The 20986-nt window shown below is 52.0% G+C and overlaps 1 protein-coding gene across 1 annotated transcript in view; it reads left to right on the top strand.

The window, feature by feature from the left end:
- Positions 1 to 2934: 2934 nt before the first annotated feature.
- Positions 2935 to 20986, top strand: part of FLVCR2 (FLVCR choline and putative heme transporter 2) — a 63288-nt gene continuing 45236 nt past the window's right edge. Inside the window, exon 1 of the mRNA XM_056134078.1 lies at positions 2935 to 3979. Coding sequence (XP_055990053.1) covers positions 3302 to 3979 — 678 coding nt within the window. The 5' untranslated portion in view covers positions 2935 to 3301. The remainder of the gene's footprint in view (positions 3980 to 20986) is intronic.

Genomic DNA, 20986 nt, shown 5'->3' with positions numbered 1-20986 from the left:
GGGGTTCTGGAGGTTGTCAGCTGCCAGGGTTGGGTTCCTTGGGGTGGATAGGGGTCTTACTGAACCCCCTCCAGGGGACCCCAAGGGAAACAGCCTTGGCCTGACTTTTTTTTTTTTTTTATCAAAGTTATACCTATGAATCGAATAGTCATATCCAAAATGTGGTCACTTGCGCTGCTTTCCTGCTCCCCATGGACGTTTACTTTGTGTCCACACTATGGCTCACAAACTAATGGGTACAAGGCTCCTCCAGGCACCTGTTGACTTTCCAGCATGGCAGGCCAGGATCTAGGTGTGTTTATAGCTCCCTCAACTCCATTACAGGCACTCACCCACTTCCCTTCCCTCAACCCCCAATAGTTGTCAACTGGATATATCAACATTCAGTTTTCATATATTGTGCTTATGCCCCTTGTAGCTTATGCCCTGAAAATTATTGTGATTCCCCATCCTTCTTCCATAGTATTTTTTTTTGGGGGGGGGGGGCAGGGTTATTTGTTTTGTTTTGGGGCCATACCCAGAAAGTTCGGGGCTCCTGGCTCTGCACTCAGGAATCACTCCTGATAGTGCTTGGGGGACCGTATAGGATTCCAGGGATCGAACCCAGGTTGGCCACATGCAAGGCAAGCGTCTAACTGCAGTACTGTCTCCCAGGCCTCTTCCATCGCTTGCTTTATCTAAACCATAGGGCTCCTCACATCATTGCCCACACAGAGCTGAGGGTAAGGACAAGGGCTATTGCCGTTCAATCCCTTAATATCAATATCATCTTCAGGAATTAATCTCAGTATCACCTTCTGGAATAAATCTCTCTTGGATTCAGAGAACAGCCCCCACCTGAATAGGCTACTGTGCCCCAGGGCGTTTTCCCTTTACCTGCTTGCCTGCTCCAGGCTCTTCCAAGCTCTTCCAAGACTGGATTCTCAATTCCCTCCCTCACTTGGTGGGAACACATTCCTTAGCAGAGAGGAGAAGGCAGCACCTCTCTGTACAACTTTGCATGCGCGAAGATGTTTGCTTCTCTCTTGCTTTGCTGCTGCTACTGGCTGGGTTATAGAATTTGAAGCAGGAAGTGATTTGCCTTCAGAAGCTTTGTTGCATTGACTTCCACCATCCAGGTGCGGTGACAGTTCTGTGGCATCCTATACCAGTTTTTCAAAGTGTTCTTATGAAATCTGCTTTTATCTCCAAACAACCAGCAGATCTCTATCTTGTCTCGGTTTTCTGAAATTCCATAGGGGATGCAGCCGATAATGACCACTCCTACAGTCAGGTATTAAGAGCATGTGCTGACTAACTTCTCTCAATCTCCCAGGGTCTACAAGACACAGACAAGTTCTCAGGAGTTAGAGATGATGGCAAGCACAATGGCAGAGGAAGATACCAGAATGTTAAGTGAGTACGCAGTATCACACATACAAGTTGCACAGATTAGACGTGTAAACCTGGGTCTTTTCATTAGCAATTTAGGCATTTCTTGCGCTCAGCAAATGTCATGACTCCCGACTCCAGGCCCCTTCTGGACAGGGTGGGGTGTTGTGATTTTTCAATTTCAAGCCATGCACAATTTGCTAGGAGTCACCTCTGGGGGGCAGATCTTGCTCCCTTTCTGCAGCATTCCAAGAATATTTGCGTTCAAGCACAGGGGGTCTCTCAAATTTGGAGAATCGTCTGGGCAGATCCAGCCTGCTTTTTCAGCCATCAGTCTCTAAAGTGTATTTCTCAAAAAAAAAAAAAGATGTACATGCCAAAAAGCAGATATTACACGGGGGGGGGGGGGGGGGGGGGGCAGAGTGTGAAACAGAATTGCCTGAGAACCCAGGCTCTCACCCCCGTTTGGGACCTTAAGTTAGAGGCGTCGTCTTTTCTCTGAGCCTCCGTTTTCTGAACCACAAAATGCAGGAGCTCCTCTAGCCAGTTACCACGTCACAGGACTCTTGTGATGCTTAAATTGGGACAACGAGGTGAACACGCACTACAGGACAGCCCGAGTGGGGGCCCTTTGACTCTTAGCGGGGCTCAGTTTCCCAACCTGCGAGCATCTCTGTGAGGTAGGTACCTCTTCCTCCTCACTGCTGTACTCGGGGCACACTAGCGTAGACCCGTTTGCCCCCCGGGGAGCAGCCAGGCCAGGAGCGCCGGGCCACCCTTTCTTTGGGGGCTGAGCCGAGGGTCTCCTTCCCGGAGATTCGGGCGCCGGCAGGTGGCAGCCTGCGGCCACCCGGGCGCAAAGTCAGCACCACGCCCAGCGCCGCCGGCGCTCTGGGCCTTTCCCCGGGGCGCTACCCCCCGACCCGCCGCCTGCCACTTTTTAAAGGATCTCGAGCTCCCTTCTCCGTGGCACCCTCGGGGCCTGGCAGCCAGGGAGCCCCGCGGAAGCGACAGCGTTCCAAGGCGAGTTCGCCCAGACGGGTCCGCGTCGGCCGGGCGAGCGAGCAGCGCCCGCTGTACCCCAGACCTGACCAGGGGAGCTCTCTCCTTGGACCCTAAAATCAGCCCTAGACGTTCGGAGTTCGGCTGAGCTCGCAGAGGGTCCGGGGTCCCCAGCTTCGGGGGTGCGCACGGTCGGGTGCGCGTCGGGGGCCCGAGCGAGCGCTGGGCGCGCGGACGCTGTGTTTCTTTTAGAGGCTCTCCAGGGCCGGGCAGGGTTCGGGGCGGTGGACACTTTGCTGGCGGCTTTCCGGGCCCGGGGGGCGCTTGGGCTTGCGGGGCGGTGCAGTCGCTGGGGGGGCATGGGGGTGGCTGCGGGCGGTTTCCATGGTGCCCGGGGCGTGGAGCAGGAATGCCCTTGGCTAGCTTGTGGCGAAACAAGTGCACGGCCGGCCCGCGGGGCCGGGAAGGAGGCGGGGGGGTGGAGGGGTGGTAGGAGGGGTGAGGGGGGGGCGGGGCGGTCACGTGCGCCCAAGGGGGCGAGGCCCCGAGCCGGCCCGGGAGCGAACTGGCTTAAGTCAGTGGCTGCGCCGGGAGCGAACTTTTTTCCAGCACTGCGAGGCTGGAAGTGCCTGGGGGTGGGGGAAGCCCGGGCACCTGCGGTCAGCACCCGGCGGGAGGAGGCGCCGCGCCTGCTGTCCGGCCCGGGACAAGGCGACCGGGACCGAAGACGCTCGGAACGCGGGAGTCGCAGGTCCAGGGAGCGCCTCTCCCGAGCGCCCGCCAGCCTTCCCGCACCCGCCTCTGCGCGACTGGGACGTCGTTGGGGGTGTGTGCGCGTTCCGGGGTTCCCGTCGGGTGCTCCACCCGCGGCCACCCCGCTGAGCGCGCCCGCGTCCCCAGCTCCACCAGTCCAGAAGCCGCTGTGGTCATGGTGACGGAAGGTGCCACCCCGCAGGACGACGATGGCACTTCGTCGCAGGAGTCCGCGCTCCACCCCAGCGCCTCCGACCACCCCGGCGTCTCCACGGACCCCAGCGCCTCCGACCTCCGCAGCGTCACCCTCCACTCCAGCGACTCGGCGCACCGGGGCAGTTCGGCCCAGTCCAGTGCCTCGGCTCAGCCGCTGGGCCTGGTCCCTACCCCCAGCAGCCCCGAGAACCTCAGCGTGATCAAGGTGAGCAAGCGCCGCTGGGTGGTGGTCTTGTTGTTCAGCTGCTACTCCATGTGCAACGCCTTCCAGTGGATCCAGTACAGCTCCATCAGCAACATCTTCATGCGCTTCTACGGCGTCAGCGCCTTTGCCATCGACTGGCTGTCCATGTGCTACATGCTGACCTACATCCCGCTGCTCCTGCCCGTGGCCTGGCTGCTGGAGAAGTTTGGCCTGCGCACCATCGCGCTCACCGGCTCGGCGCTCAACTGCCTGGGCGCCTGGGTGAAGTTGGGCAGCCTGAAGCCCCATCTCTTCCCCGTCACCGTGCTGGGCCAGATCATCTGCTCCGTGGCTCAGGTCTTCATCCTGGGCATGCCCTCCCGCCTCGCTTCCGTCTGGTTCGGGGCCAATGAGGTCTCCACGGCGTGCTCCGTGGCTGTCTTTGGCAATCAGGTGGGTAGTAAGTAGAGCAAGGGCTTTGGGGGAGGGGGAGGGTGTTGGGCCTGACTGCACCTGGTTCTGGGAGGTGGCACCTTTCTGACTTCTGCTAGGGTTGTGACTCTGAGGGATCTGTGGGGTGGGGTGGGTGGGACTGAGCGATTATGACTGTGGGCATCATGTCAAGAGAAGGGCCAGAGAAATCAAAGCAGGGAGTGGTGTGTGTGTGGGGGGGGAGGGGGGTCTTGGCTTGTCGCTACCACATCTCCTCCCCTGGTAGAAAGCAAAGGTCTGGAAATGCAGGCTTTTTTTGTGGTCTTCTAGAACGTGCCAGCCACCAGCCTAGCCAGCTGAGCTCCAGAAACGCGGTTCTTGTTGAGGGGGAGTCCCTGGGAGTCAGACTGCCAGTAGAATTTCCACGGGTGTTTTGAGTAGGACCCGACCCCTTTTCCTCGAGTACAGTTTCTCCTTCGTACATGGACTCCCGCCCTGTTCCTGGTTGGCACCGTTCTCACCTCCTTTTGATGTGAAGGCTGAAGCCAAGACAGTGGGAAGGATGCTTGGTGCCAGCTCCCTCTCAGGGGTTTAGAGCCAAGTGCAGCAGGATGGCGTGGAGATCATGCTGAATGTTCCAGGCCATGGAAGTTCATCTCTTACTCCCTCCTTCCTTTTCAGAAAGAGACTGTCCAGTCCATTGTGTCTCGGGCTGGTGACGGCCCACAAACGCGAATTTGTTAGAATCTCGGTCTCCAGATACTGGAGGCAGATGCATCTGGGTTCCTTTATCTGGATGATGGCCTGCTGCTTTCTCTTCCTCAGCCCACGCAAGTGTGGTAACCCTGTTTCAGGAAAGTGCAGGAACCCCTAATTCTCACAGGCCTGTTTCTTCATTGCATTGGGGAGCTTAATGCTTCCCTTTGAGGTCTCTCTTTTAGGACAACCCTCTGCAAAAGGCGGATTTCCATTCTGGTCCATTCTGTTCATTTTCACCACCAGGAAAATGACAAGTTGCAGAAGAACCCCCCCCCCCCCGCACCCCAATTTGGGAATTGATGAAAACCCTGACAGTAGACAAACGTTTCCTGTAGCCAGGAAAAGGATCATAAAATCCTATACCTGGGCCCAGGAGATAGAACAGTGGTCAGGGCACATGCCTTGTATGAGGCCCACTGGGTTCGATCCCCGGCACCCCATATGGTCCCCTGAGCCCCGCCAGGAGTGATTCCTGAGCCCACAGCTAGGAATAAGTCCTGAGCATTGCCAGGTATGGCCCCCAAACCAATAAATAGTCCCATACCTGGCTTCCTCTCACTTGTGGATGTTCTGTAGGTTGAGTGGATCTGAAGTGAGGAGATGCAACAGATGGATCTTTAATTCACACAGTTAAAAATTGGTGTTCAACCTGGTACAGGTGCCTGAGCCCCTGCCACCTACATTTTCCCTCTTGAAATGTGCCCTTTTAGACTTTCATGCCTTAGTGCTGGAATGTGAACCAGCTGTCTCCACTCTGAGAAAGACATATCTCTTGAGCACGTATTTTACCTTCTCTCCTTACCTCTTTTTATTTCCCAGTAAACTTTCCCGATAAACCTTATTCCCCAATAACTCAACAGGTCGAAGCATGCACTTTGCATGTGAGAGGCCCAGGTTCTATCCCCAGCACCACAGGGTCCCCTGAGCACTGCCAGGGATGATTCCTGAGCACTGAGTAGGGTGTAACCACTGAGCACCTCCAGGTGTGGTCCCAAATCCCAGCCTCTCCCTGCCCCCTGAACGGTAAAAGGTGACATTCACTTGTTGCTCATCTTAGGGCAAGTGAGGCGGATTTTTAACATTCCCTTGCAGTGAGAGCATGAGTTTGGTGCTATTGTATTTTTCCCCTTGCTGGGAGGTAAAGGGAGCTTCTGCACTTCTAGAGGGTTCCATTTTTATGGAGAGGAGAGGCACAACTGGATGTGCTCAGGGGCCACACCTGGCCATTGGGGCCAGGGGCTGGGGGAACGACTAGATGCAGTGCCTCTGATTTGAAGGATTTCTAGCCACAGTTTCAAGCAAGGCAAGCATCAAACCCCTGTGAAGATGCTAACTCTTCCTCTTACCAGGAGGTCAGGATTAGATCCCAAACCCATTGTTGAAAAAGGGGTGGGGGAGGAGGCTGGAGCGTTAGAGGGGAGGAAGCTCAGGTGTCCTGCAGACATCAAAGAACCCAACACGTTTTTGTTCAATATCAGAGAATGCAACATATTGTTAATCTTAAAGCACACCCGGTAGGTTTTCAACCTCTTCTTTCCATATCTGGTAGAGGACCTAACTCTGGATGTAGCTTTAAATTTTAACCTGAACAGTTAGTGATTTGTTCTGCTCCCCACTCTCCAGGAAGGTCAGGAAATGCTAAGAATTCTACATTTAAAAGCACCCTGATAGCCCGCATTTGCATCCGGAGACTTCCTTGGAGTTTGATCTCTGGGCTTAATTCTAAATTCAACAAAACATAATGAAAGCGAAATTGTTTGCGCTTCTTCATGCTGAGATGGTGTTTTGACACCACTTCCTAAAGTAAAGCCAAACTGAATGGAGGCAAAATAGTAACACCTTGAGATTTAAATGCCTGGCCAGAAGATTCCACAAAGCATTGAAATGTCATTCTGCAGAATAATCCTCCTGGCTGCAAACTTTAGCCTGAATAACATTAGGCCTGCTTATGCCCTTTTTCCGCTAATGCTTTGTACTTGTTCCATGCTAGCACCAGCCCCAACTTCCATTCCAACTAACATTAATGTTTTTATTCAAGCTTTTATGAGGTGTAATACAAGGATTGCAGAGATGAACCTGACCTTTTCAGAATTCTCATGCTGAATTATTATTATTATTATTATGAATGTGCTGGAGATCAAACCCAGGACCTCACATGGGCAAGGCAGCTGCTCTACGCCTGACCTTTTCAGAATTCTCATGCTAAATTATTATTATTATTATGAATGTGCTGGGCTGGAGCAATAGCACAGCGGTAGGGCGTTTGCCTTGCACGCAGCCAATATGGCCGACCGGAGTTCGATTCCTCCGCCCCTCTCGGAGAGCCCGGCAAGCTACCGAGAGTATCTCGCCCGCACGGCAAAGCCTGGCAAGCTCCCCGTGACGTACTCGATATGCCAAACACAGTAACAAGTGTCACAATGGAGTCGTTACTGGGCCCACTCAAGCAAATCGATGAACAATGGGAGGCCCGTGACCGTGACCGTGACCGTGAGAGGAATCAAACCCAGGACCTCATATGGGCAAGGCAGCTGCTCTATGCCTGGATCACAGCATCCTCCTCAATGCCAGATTTTCAAATCATACCAGGCACCAAGAGGCACGTGTAAGAGAGAGAGAGAGAGAGAGAGAGAGAGAGAGAGAGAGAGAGAGAGAGAGAGCTCTCCCTCTCAAAAGGATGTATATTTCCACCTCGAAGTGAAGAGCATTTTTTTTTGTAGTCATATCTGGCATTGCTTAGGGCTGACTCTTGGCTCTGTGCTCAGGGATCACGGTTCAGCAATGGCAAGACAGGAGTCTTCACCTGCGTCTTTTTTGACTCTAGGATGGCATTTTCACTACTTTGTCTAATTGTTGGAGGAATGAATGAAAATGTCAATTTAGTTCCTACTAGGTGCAGGGCATATTCTGTTATCTAATTTGATTCTTTCCACAAGGCTATGCAGTAGGTGCACTTGTATCCGTTGTTTTAGGCGAAGACCCAGATCAATGGAGCAGCCTTACCCAGTTTCTCAGTTTCTTAGTAGGAGCCTTATCCAGGGTCCTTTAGTAGCAGTAGCACTGTCCTCCTGTTGTTCATCGATTTGCTCGAGCAGGCACCAGTAACATCTCACAACAAATTTTGAAACTTATTGTTACTGTGTTTGGCATATCGAATACATCACTGGGAGCTTGCTGGGCGGATGAGATAATCTCGGTAGCTTGCCAGGCTCTCGGAGAGGGGCGGAAAAATCAACCGGGATTGGCCATGTCAGGCGCGTGCAAGGCAAACGCCTTACCCTCTGTGCTATCGCTCCAGCCCCAGGGTCCCTACAGCTGTTAAAAAAAGGTGAAGAAAGGTGATTTGACCCAACTCCACCTTCCAAACTGTATCCATAGGCCAATCCTGAATCTTCTTATAGACTCAGGATTGTTTATTTAATCTTGTTGTTTGTTTTCGGGTCCATACCTAAGAGTGCTTGGGGCTCTCTCCTGGCAGTGTGTAAAACCATGTGGTATAGGCGATTAAATCTGGGTGTCCTGCATGTAAAGCATGTGCTCTGATCAGTTGCTGTCTCTTGCTAGTTCCAACAAATAGAGTTTTGGGTACTACACTGCATGGTGCTCAGCACTTTTTTCTGGCCCTGTGCTCAGTAGTGATCCTTGGCCATGCTCAGGGGACCATAAGTGGTGCCAGGGATTCAAATCAGGTTTGGATGCACATAAGCCAGCACTTAAACCCCTGTATTACCTCTTTGACCTGGGTACATAGAATTACGCTTTTTATTTTGTTTCTTTCGGAGGCCCACCCTGACCACAGTGGTGCTCAGGGTTTACTCTTGGCTCTGCTCTCAGGGATCACTCCTGGCCATGCTCAGGGGACCAAGGGGGTGCTGGGTCACCCTCATACAAGTAAGTGCTCTAACCACTGTACTATTGCTCCAGTCCCTGGTATATATATCTTTACGGTCACGGTCCTCCCATTATTCATCGATTTGCTTGAGCGGGCCCAGTAAGTCTCCATCGTGAGACTTGTTACTGTGTTTGGCATATTGAATATGTCACGGGTAGCTTGCCAGGCTTTGCTGTGTGGATGAGATACTCTCGGTAGCTTTGAGATATATATATATATATTTTAATTTTATTGAATTACCATGAGATAGAGCATTACACAACTGTTCATGATTGGGTTTCAGTTATATCATGTTCCAATACCTATTGCTCCAGCAGTGTAATTTCTCAGCACCAGTGCCCCCAGTTGCCTATATGGCAAGCACCTCTCTTCTCTCTCTCTCTCTCTCTCTCTCTCTCTCTCTCACACACACACACACACACACACACACACACATTTTAGGCATTATGGTTTGCAATGCAGATGCTAAAATGTTATGATATATATATATATTTGTTTGCTTTATGGGTCACACCCGGCAGTGCTCAGGGGTTACTCCTGGCTTTGCACTCAGGAATTACTCCTTGTGGTGCTCAGGGGACCATATGGGATGCTGGGATTCATACCCGGGTCGGCCATGTGCAAGGCAAACACCCTACCTGCTGTGCTATCACTCCAGCCCCAAGATATATATATATATATATATATATATATATATATATTTTTTTTTTTTTTTTTTTTTAAAGATGTATGGTTCTAGTTTTTGCCCCTGCCGAATCAAAGGTTGTCTGTGGTGCCAAGTGTGTTGTGGTTTTTCTAGAATTTGTGCTCAAAGCTCTCAGTCTGACAATTGTCTGCCCCACACCCCAGGTGCAAATCCCTAAAGATCAGATTGTGCCCATTGAACTGAGCCCCTCTGGGAAGGTGGGGCTGGAAGAAGCTGGTGGCTGCAGGGAGGGAGGTAGCTGCTAATCCATCCTCTTGGTGGGACACAGACCAGCATATCGGTGACAGGCTGCCATTCCAGCCCTTGTTTGCTCCTTTGTTTGGAGGGGTAATGATCTGTGCCTGTGACTGATGTGGAAACATTGTTACTGAGTACTATAGGAGACTTCCTGGAATCAGGGTGGAGGAGGCTAGGGAGAAGCCACTACCCAGTTAGGTGCCCCAGGTCTTGTGAGAGCTGGATAGCACCAGAGGGGACTGACCAGTCAGCTTGGCCTGCCCGGAACCCACAGCCCAGAGACTGGGTCTGAGCGCAGCTCCTTGGAAACCGAGTGGGAGAGAGTCTGGTTATTATTCCCAAGAAAGGAAACGCAGTCACCTTACAGAATTTGTTCTGTAGAAGTTGAAGACGATCGAGTTGTCTGAAATTGCACTATCTGGGTCCACGAGATAGAACAGGATGGAAGACACCTTGCATGCGTGGGGCTCAAGTGGCTGTGAGCCTGGGTCAAGTTTACACAGTCACTTAATAGTCCCCTGAGCACTGTCAGGGCTCACTCTGGAGGACAGAGCCAGGAGTGCGTATGGTTCAGCTCCACACCCAATAAAGGAAATAGATAAAGGGGCTGGAGCAATAGTACAGTGGGGAGGGTGTTTGCTCTGCATGCGGCTGACCCGGGTTAGATCCCTGGCATCCCATATGGTCCCCTGAACACCGCCAGGAGTGATTCCTGAGTGCAGAGCCAGGAGTAATCCCTGAGCATTGTCGGTTCTGAGCCAAAAAGCAAAAAAAAAAAAAAAAAAAAGGAGAAATAGATAAAACAGTATCATGCAATATAAATAGAATGCAGGCCGCCCCTCGCCTGGGCCCCTTGGAGGGGAGCGGGTTGAGCTTTCCTCCCTGCCCCGACCAGGGCTCCGGCAGCCGAAGACCTCCAGGACCAGCCACTACCATGCTGAGACCACTCTCCGCACACATGAAGGTACTGGCAGAGGGACAGATCCACGCGGGTTCCGGGGCCGAGACCTCCAAGCCTACTCAGATTGGAGTCGAGCATCCTCCACCCAGATCCTCCAAATTCCAGTAGGCGGGGGTCACACCCACCACCTGGCCCCCTGGCGCCGTGTAATCCCATCAGCGGCCAAGACTCAGAGACTATAAAATCCAGCTCCCGAACATCTTATCAGGACATCTTTTTATGACATCTTATTATCTCATTCCTGTTATTCGTTATTCGTCGATTGCCTCGAGCAGGCCCCAGTAACGTCTCTTTCATCCTAGCCCTGAGATTATATTCAAGGCTATTTAGGAGAATGAGACCCATCATTGTTACTGGTATCTGGCATATTTGGTACGCCACGGGAGTTTGCCAGACTCTGCCCTGTGGGCAGGCTACATTCGATAGGCTACTTTGGACAAACTTGCAGGCTATCGAATGTAGCCTGCCCACAGGGCAGAGTCTGGCAAACTCCCCATGGCGTACCAAATATGCCAAATACCAGTAACAATGATGGGTCTCATTCTCCTAAAGAGCCCTGAATATAATCTCAGGGCTAGGATGAAAGAGACATTACTGGGGCCTGCTTGAGGCAATCGACGAATAACAGGATGATGATTGAATGAATGAATGAATATGGGTTGGAGATATTGTCAAGTGGCTAGCACTTCCCTTGCATGCAGCCAACCTAGGTTCAATCCCCTGTACCACATATGGTCCCCTGAGTCCTGCTAAGAGTGATCCCTGAGCACAGAGCCAGGTTGCTGGCCTAAAAAGCCAAAAAGATAAAAAAAAAAAAAAAAAGTTGGGCTGGAGCAATAGTACAGCAGGTAAAACACTTGCCTTGCACAAGGCAGACCCGGGTTTGATCCCTGGCATCCCATAGGGTCCCTGGAGCTTGCCAGGAGAGATCCCTGAATGCAGAGCCAGGAACAACAGCTGGGCACTGCTGGGTGTGGCTCAAAAAATAAAATAAAATAAAATGAAAAGGACCAATGAAATTGACTTTAATATTATATACATTATTATTTCCTTTTTAGGTCACACATGGTGATGCTCAGGGGTTACTCCTGCCTCTGCACTCAGGAATTACTCCTGGTGGAGCTCGGGGGACCATGTGGGATGCTGGGAATCAAACCCGGGATGGCTGCGTACAGGGCAAATGCCCTACCTGCTGTGCTATCGTTCCAGCCCCATGTTTTAAATTTTGGCACATTTAAAATACTATTTCATATTTTCTCCAAATTCTACTTCAACTTGTGATGTATATAATCAACTCACTTGAGTTACTGCTGTGAAGCGATCCCTTTTCCTACTGAATCTTTACATAGCAGCAGGTAGTTGACGATTTTTGTTTGGGGGCCTCAGCCAGCTTGCTCAGGACTTCTGGCTCTGTGCTCAGGGATCACTTCTGGCGAGCTCAGGGGACCAACTGGATGCTGGGAACTGCATCCGGGTTGGCCGTGTGCAAGGCAAATGCCCTATCAACCAAACTGTCGCTCTGACCCCATTAAGCTATTTGACACCCCTGATGTGTACCCAGGCTAGGTTGGGGAATGTGGTTGTTGAACAATGATGCCCATTGTAGGGGAGCAAAAGCCCGCCTGGTGATCTCCAGGGTCCTGGTGAATCTCAGCGCTAAACTGTCAAAGAGATGGACAGAAAAATAATTCCAGTTTATTTTGTTTAGCTTCTTGAGGAAGTGAAGGACTGGTTAGACCTGTGTGCTTTTTATGACTCTTGGAAAAACGGGACAGGTGAGGAGTGGAGGCCAGGGCTGCCTGGGGGAAATGTGCCTCATTTCAGTCTCCTTTTCCTTCTTTCCTCAGAGATTAGGGTCCTCCCTTCGGAACTGAGAGAACTTCAGTCCCTTCGGAACTGAGAGACCTCCCTCCTCTTTTATTTTTTCTCTTTGGTCATATCCGGCATTGCACAGGGGTTACTCCTGGCTCAGGAATTACTCCTGGCGGTGCTCAGGGGACCATATGGGATGCTGGGAATTGAACCCGGGTCGGCCACATGCAAGGCAAACACCCTACCCTCTGTGCTATCGCTCCAGCCCCCTCTCTCCTCCTTTACTTCACCATTTCTTCTACTCCCTCCTCTAACTTTTACTTCCTCTGCTAATCAGTCCTTTCTCCCTCCTCTACTCGGTCCTCTAACTCCTTCCTCTTTCCTCTATTCCCTTCTCTACTCCTTCCTCTACTCAGTCCTTTTCTCCTCCTTTTTTTTTTTTTTTTTTTTTTTTTTTTTTTTTTTTTTTTTGCTTTTTGGGTCACACCCAGCGATGCTCAGGGGTCATTCCTGGCTCTGCACTCAGAAGTTACTCCTGGCGGTACTTAGGGGACCATATGGGATGCTGGGAATTGAACCCAGGTCGGCCATGTGCAAGGCAGACGCCCTGCCCGCTGTGCTATCGCTCCGGCCCCTTTTCTCCTTCTCACTGCCTCTTCTACATTCCTTCCTCCCCACCCTCCTCAAACTTCTTCCTTTACTCCCTCCTCTACTCCCTCCCCTATTTTGTTCTCTTCTCCATTCTCTACTCCTTCCTCCCTCCTCCACTCCTTCCTTTTCTCCCTCCTCTATAGTACACACTCTTTCTCTTCCTGTCTCTCTCTCTGTCTGTCTGTCTCTCTCTCTCTGTGCCCTCCTTTCCTTCTCCTGAAGGAGAACCCAGAAATCCATATTTTGATGGAAATCTGTTTCTATTGTGATAAGCAGACATCCTACTTTTCATCTTCGTGATCCATAAGCATGCATGTCAGAGGCGTGTTCAGAGAGTAAAGTACAGTCTGTACCCCAGACCTTTCCATCGATGCCGCCAGCTGTGTACCCAGCAAACAGTCACTCCTCCCTTCCGCTCCGTCCTGCAGCCCCGGCCCCAGCCCCCTCCTCTCTCCGCCTTTCCGACTTTGCCACTCCAGTCCCTCCCTCCGCCTTTAAGTGGAGTCTTTCCCTCCTTGTCTCTCTGTGACTGGGCGCTGAAATCTTTTTTTTTCTTCTTAATAGCGATAACACATTTTAACATTTTGAACAAATTATTCTCTGTGTTTTGAAAGTGTGGGCGGGATGAAGGGACTCTCAGAAACTTCTGAGGAAGTGATTTCTCTTGGGACCCAGTTCCCATTCTACTTTCTGCTCGGGAAAACTCTCCTGCGAGATATTTGGTGTGTGGAAGGCACTCAGAGGCTGCAACTGGGGGGCTCCACCAGTGTGCCCCCATGCTAGGATGAGCTTTGGTCCTCCCCCCTCAGGCTTGGTAAAAGTGCAGGTACCTGTGTCCATGCGTCCATTTCCATCCCTGGCGATGGAAGGGGAGGGGACTGGCTCCTGTTTCCACCTGAGTCCTCCTGTTTTGAAGTCAGGAGTGAGGAGCAAGGGCCCCTTCCTGGAGCCATGGTCTCGTTTGGGGGTGCCGCTTTGCTATGTGTTGCCCAGAGGGCAGAGATGGGCTAGGGCTCACAGCTGCTCATTTAAGGTACTCATTTAAGGACAGAGCCGTGTCCGTGTGCTAGTTTGTGTGCGTGCATGTGTTTGTGTTTGTGATTGTGTGTGTGTGTGTGTGTGTGTGAGAGAGAGAGAGAGAGAGAGAGAGAGTGTGTGACTGGGAGGTGGGATAATTGCTGATGCCTCTTTGTTTCTCTCCTTACCACAAGGAGGCTGCCCTGGGTCTCCCCTGGCTTCTGCTTTGGCTTTTTGCTTTGTCAGTCATTGATACAGGGGCCTAAAATTTCTGGGAATCAAGCCTAAACCTTCAGGGACAGAGAAATGGTTCAGGGATTAAGGCACTGGTTCTGATCCCTGAGCACTACCAGGCAGGATCCCAGAGCACAGAGCTAGGAGTAAGCCCTGAGCACTCACTGCCTGGAGTGTTCCCAATGCCCCTTACCCTAACAGAAAAAAACAACACACACACACACACACACACACAGGGACCAGTGTGACAGATATTACAGCGGGGAGGGCATTTGCCTTACAAGCAGCCAATCCGGCTTCAATCTCCAGCATCCCATATGGTCCCCTGAGCACTACCAGGAGTAATTCCTGAGTGCAGAGCCAGGAGTAACCCCTGAGCATAGCCCATTGTGGCCCTAAAAGCAAAAATAGAAACAAACCCAAAAACCTGAAAACTAACACCCTCACAAACCCAAGCCTTCAGCTTCACATTCCAGGACCCCTGTGTACTCATTTTAGTTACTTGTGGGTGAGGTGACTGCTCACCAGCCCCTATCCACCCCCACTCCTATCCCCACCCCCACACCAGGTGGGTTATGTTTAGTGGGGAGGGGAGATGAGGGACCTCTAGTTCCCCTCTCACCACTTCAGTTACCCCAGGAGGGGTTTGGGAAATCTAGGACCCCTGAGAGTCAACTGTGAGCCCCGGGAGGACAGACCTCCCGTCTCACCAGCCCCGTGGGGTCGCCAAATCACACCTGGGTTCCACTGCACCCCAGATTTCTCCAGGAGTCATGGAAATCAGGCTGGAGCGAGGAATCGAGGAATGTCTCTGCAGAAAAGGGAAGTCAGTGCTAAATCTTACTCAGGCTCTTCAGGTCTGTCACCTTCCGTAACAGTAAAGAACTTCTCCAGAGAGAGGACAGCAGGGAAGGCGCTGGCCTCGCACATGGCCCAACTGAGTTTGATCTCTGGCACCACAATAAGGTCCCCTGAGCCAGGCGTGATCTAACCAAGTCAGCCCGGATCCCTGCCAGGGATCCCCCCAAAAAAATTCAGGAAGAGACACAGTGAAGTAAATCGAAAGTTTATCCAGGAAATAAAAGAAAAGGGGAGAGAGCTCATGCTCTAGAAACAGCATGGATGGATATTTATTTACTTATTTATTTATTTTGCTTGTTGGGTCACACCCGGCAATGCACAGGCATTACTCCTGGCTCTTCACTCAGGAATTATTCCTGGGGGACCATGTGGAATTCTGGGAATCGAACTCAGGTCTGTCGCGTGCAAGGCAAATGCCCTACCTGTTGTGCTATCACTCCAGCCCCAAGCATGGATATTTTCCAGGCCACCTTTGCCCCCAATTCTTTACACAAGTAGGAGTTAATGGGGCTTTGGGCGTGGTGGGGGGCATTGACCTTCTGGTGATGGTTCTTGAGTTCCTCTGCAGCTTTTGTCAGTGCATTCCTTCCAGCCCTCCCTCCAGCTGCAGGGGGATCTTTCCCTGCTAGGACCTGGAGTTCTGCATCTCAGTGGCTGTCTGGGTTCCTGAGAGGACTCTTATCTCAAAGGTTCCTGCCTTTCGCCTGGGTTTTGGTTTCCCAATATGCATTACAGAGGTTCCCCTATCTTCCTGCCGCCAACACTCTCTCTCCAGCCTGTCTGAGCCTCTGCTTTGTCCTGTTCAACTCTTTACTGAGCTCTTTGACATTCCTCTAGGCCTAGAGAGAGAGATGAGCGAGACAAAGGGGTGGGTGGGCCCTCACTGCTAAACAGAAACATTCAATAAACTGTATAAAATCCCTCTGTGTGGGAGCACTGGGCCTCACTGAAAACTCTAGGGCAAATGCCCAACAAAGTCACCTTCACCATGACAGGAAAGTTCTTTCTTTCTTCCTTCCTTCCTTCCTTCCTTCCTTCCTTCCTTCCTTCCTTCCTTCCTCCCTCCCTCCCTCTCTCCCTCCCTTCCTTCTTTTTATTTTTTCCATTTAGTGTCACAACTGATGATGCTGAGGGGTTACTCCAGGCTCTGCACTCAGGAATTACTCCTGATTATGCTCAGGGGACCATATGGGATGCTGGGCATCGAACCTGGGTCGGTGGCGTACAATGCAACTGTCCTACCTGCTGTGCTCTGGCCCCCATGATAGAAAATTTCAGGGTTCTCACCTCCTGCCTGCCCCCTCCACAGGTGGTGTCTTCCTTCTCAGTCACCTCCCTGAATCAGGGCACCTTCCTTGAGGAGGGGATGGCCCATTCTTTTGGGGGCCACAGACCCCTCAGGGCTACTCCTGGTTCTGTATGGAAGACCATATTGCAGTGCAGGGATTGAACTGTGCTTGGCTGCATGCAAGTCAAGTGCCTTAATTCTTTTTCTTTTTTTCTTTTTTCTTTTTTTTTTTTATTTTTGGGTCACACTTCGCGATGCACAGGGGTTACTCCTGGCTCTGCACTCAGGAATCATCCCTGGCGATGCTCAGGGGACCATATGGGATGCTAGGATTCGAACCCGGGTTGGCCGCGTGCAAGGCAAATGCCCTACCTGCTGTGCTATCTCTGCAGCCCACGTGCCTTACTTCTTATACTCTCTTTGGCCAATAGCTTATTCTTGTATTACATTTTTTTTGGTTTGTTTATTCATTTTTTGTTTTGTTTTGGGGTCACACCGGGCAATACTCAGGACTTACTCCTGGTTCTGCATGCAGGGATCACTCTAGGGACCATATAAGGTGCTGGAAATCAGACCTGGGTTGACCACGTGCTAGGCAAGGGCCCAACCTGCTGTATTATATCTGGCCCCTGTTTACTCATTTATTTTTATTTTTTTCCCTTGTTTGTATTGTTCTATACTATTCTATTTTTATAAACAAAGGTTCTGATTTTATTACATCTACATAGATGTAGCATTTTTAATTTTAGTTTTTTGTTTTTTTAATTAAAACACCTTGATTTTGTTGTTGTTTTGGGGGCCACAGCCAGCAATGCTCAGGGGTTACTCCTGGCTCAGGAATCACTCCTGGCAGTACTCAGAGGATCATTTGGAATGTTGGCCCTGGGTTGGCCACATGCAAGACAAACGCTCTCCCTGCTGTACTATCCTTCTGGCCCCAAAGACACTGTGATTTGCAGTTATTTATCGCTGAGTTTTAGGTATACTGTACTCCAGCACAGGTCCCATCACCAATATTGGGGGGAGCTCATACCCCATTGTACTCAGGGGCCACACCTGGCTTGGTGCTCAGGAGGCAGGCCTGATGGTACTCAGGGATCTTACTTGGTGCTGGGATTCAAACCAGACACATGTCGGGCAAGCGCCTTTATCTCTTGATGCCAGTGGGGTCCCTGGATGACTTAGAGGAAAGAGATGGCAGCCTTAGAAGGGAATCTGCCTCTTTCTCCCAATCCACCTCTGCCACCCCAGTATTGGCTGGGGAGACTAGGACTGATAAAGTCTTCAATGAGCCCCTGCATGGCACTGACCTTAAGTCCCACCAGCCCTGGTAGGCAGCAGCGATTGAGCCTCACCTGACGTCCACTTGCTCTGTGCAGCACGGGAATCAATCCCCACTGCCCAACTTCTCGGGAGTCGCGGACTCAGGCTGGAGTGAGGAATTGCTGTTTGCAGGAAAGGAAAGCCCCATCCTAGACCTTACCCAGGCCTTTTGAGTCTTTGTCCTTCTCACAGAAAAGAATTTAGGAAGGAGATGACCAATGAAGTAAAACCAGATTTTATTTGGAGGTTTTTGAGGAAGGGGAAGGAGGGAAAGAGATTAATGTGCCCAAGAGAAAGCTCAGGCTTCTCCAAAGGTGCAGAGGGTCCCGGTCCACATCCCAGCATGGACATGAAAGTATGAAAGTCTGTCGCTCAAGAGGGGAGGTGAGGGTGACACATGGGCACAGGCACCACGTGTCCTCAGAAGCAACATGTGGGCACAGCAGCACATGGCTTGGGCAGCATATGCCATGCTTCCTTTGTTCAAATTGACTTTTATAGGGTTTTCCTCCAGGTTCCCTAAGTGGGGATTTCTAACTGGGGAAGAATCCTTTGTAAGGGTGGTTGCAAAGTGGGTAGAGTTGAAAGCAGTTGAAAGGAATGTCTTTGAAATTCCTTTCCTGGCCTTTGTTCCTGTTGGGAGCTTCTAGGAGGCTGGGGAGGGGGGTGGGATGGGTGGGCAGCCTTCTCTGGGTCTACATCTGGCATCTTATAAAGTTTTTATCGGGCCTTAGTTCCTGTGACCTCAGGTGGATCCTGACAGCCTTAGGGCTGGTGGTTTTATAACTTCCCAGGAATTCCATTGCCATGGGGGCCCTTCCCTCTCTACCTGCCTGTCTAACTCTGTCTCTCCCTTCCGTGGCCTCCCCCCCACTTCCCCTCCCCCCCCACACAGAGTTTTTTATGAGCAAAAGCGCCCAGGATTGGGTGCACTGGACATTGCGGGGTAGATGGGACAGAGGTTTCTGAGCACGATTTGGACTAAAGGCGGTTCAGGAACTGGCAAGGGTACCAGTATAGGGTGACAGGATCTGTGGTCTGAGCTCAACCTTGGGTCCCTGGGGTGACAGCAATGCTGGCCAACTCCTACCTTGCCTCAGACCTTCCTCTTAGGCATCTCTGCTGCTGCAGGGGGTGAGGAGCCTGTTTCTCAGAAGGAGGCAGCCGGGGGCCCTGGCCTGGCTCTCAGCCTTATCATAGCAGCCTGGTTAACAGGAAAGTCCCTTCCTTTGACTTCAGTCCCACCCGACTCCCCACACCAATCAGCCCCTGTGGGGACACAGATGAGACACAACGGCCTGAGATTAATGAGAGGACATCGTCAGGGTCAGGTGGAAGCCGGTGCTGCCTCTTCCACGTTGTGTCTCCTCACTTCTCTTCAGCACCCCACACTCCCTGCACAGCCCCCCAGAGCTCCCCTTCATTCTCTTGATTCTCCCAGGGCCTTTGCTGGTCACTCAGAAGTAGGGGTGGGGGTGATCCTGCAGGCCTCATACTCTGGCCTGATTGATTTTATTTTATGTTTGTTTGTTTGTTTGTGGGTCACACCTAGAAGTGTGCAGGGCTTATTCCTGCACTAAGGAATGACTCCTGGCGGGGTTTAGGAGACCATATGGGATGCTGGGGGTCAACCCAGGTCAGCACATGCAAGGCAAGTGCCCGTTCCGCTGTCCTAGTGCTCCAGCCCATCCCCCCACTCCCTGGGCCTGATTTCCATTGTCTTTTCTTGCAGAGACTTCTGCTCCCCCCTCATGCTCCCATGCAGTGCCAGAGGAGTCTTGTCCCAGTAGTGCCCTGTCTCAGGTCTGGGAGGAAGGTGGCAGACAGGGCTGATCAAGCCACTTCCAGTCTGACCGAGTTCAGGAGGTCGCTCCCAGTGGAGTTGGGAGACCACCTGGTACTGGGGATTGAACCCCGGTCGACACCCATGTTGCAACCGGTTGAGTCCGACTCCCTAGCCAAACTGCTTGGGGTGAAACGGTGTCTCGGGGGGTTCAGGGCACGAACAGTGTCAGCTTCAGCTCCTGTCCCGTGGCCCCTCTAAGGCTGAGCCTCCCAGCGCCTCAGTGGACACTTCCACCGGCTCCAGATCTGGGAGGGAGGAGCACAGAGCACAGAATCTGGGATTCTTTCTCATTCTCTGCTTTTGAGCCACATCTGGTAGTGCTTAGGGCTGCTCCTGGAGGCACTTGGGGGGCTCATGTCATGTCAGGGATCTCACACTTGGGGGCTTCTAGATACAAGACATGTGCTCCAGCCAGTTGGTCCATCTCCTCGGCTGGAGGGGTCATATCTCTCTGTGTCTGTCTGTCTGTCTCTAGGAAAATTCCTTCTTTCTACCCCAAGCCCAGGTATTGGCATGTGGGGTCCCTTCTGCTTCCGGAAGAAGAGGCCATTTTCTGGGTGTAGGAAGTGAGTGCCAGAGTCGGCCTGTGGGAGCAGGGTCTCCCACAGGCTCCTTCCGGGGTGGCAGCTGCTCCGTGAACAGTCCCCACCTTCTCAGACCTTTGTCCTGGCTTTCTTCTGTGTGCTGCCATGTCGCTGCTCCGGGAGCTCAGGTGCATGCATCCCTGGTGCCCAACGCAGGAGTGAGGCTGGACGCGCATCTGCCTCCCCCACCCCTTACCCCGTCACCCAGCATAGCCAGTGTCTGGGAATGATCTTCACTTTCTTTGGAGCAGTCGTGAGCACTTGACGTGAGACCCAGAGCTCCCAACACCAGAACGAGCGGGGTCCTCATTCACCATGGGTGATTCCCAGGCCCAGGGCAACCCAGGAAAAGAGCCTCTCCAGATAAAGAGAGTTTTGGGACTCTGAGCCGTTGACCCTTCGCTAGGAATTCTCATGCCCACGGAGGTTGCAGTTCTGGTGCAGCGTGTCTCAGTGGAGGCCACAGGGTGACATTTGCACTCTGCCAAAGGAGAACCAATATCCCCAGAGAGGGCTGTCTGGACCCCGGATCCAGCGCCCACGAGCTGGAGCTGCTGTGTTCAAGCGTCTGCACACCCTGCTCTCTCTGTCTGCCAGCTCCATGATCTGTAACCACAAAGCCTGCCCCCAAGGGCCGCCTCCGGCGTTAACTGAGAGGGTAATGCAGAAGCTCCGGGAACCAGGTCTGCTCTTTGACCCGGTGCCTGAATCCCTTGCTAGCAGTCTCGTCTCCCCTCCCACTCATGAACTTCAGCTACCGTTAGCTCAGCTGTTCTCCCTGGCATAAAAAACAAGTCGAGTGTGTGTGTGTGTGTGTGTGGTTCCACAGGGCCACCCAACATGCCAGGGATTGAACC

Source organism: Sorex fumeus, unplaced genomic scaffold, assembly GCF_029834395.1.
Source record: "Sorex fumeus unplaced genomic scaffold, SorFum_2.1 ptg000098l, whole genome shotgun sequence".
NCBI lineage: Eukaryota > Metazoa > Chordata > Mammalia > Eulipotyphla > Soricidae > Sorex > Sorex fumeus.
Note: the sequence above shows the minus strand (reverse complement) of the source record. Positions and strands in the feature narration are given on the sequence as shown.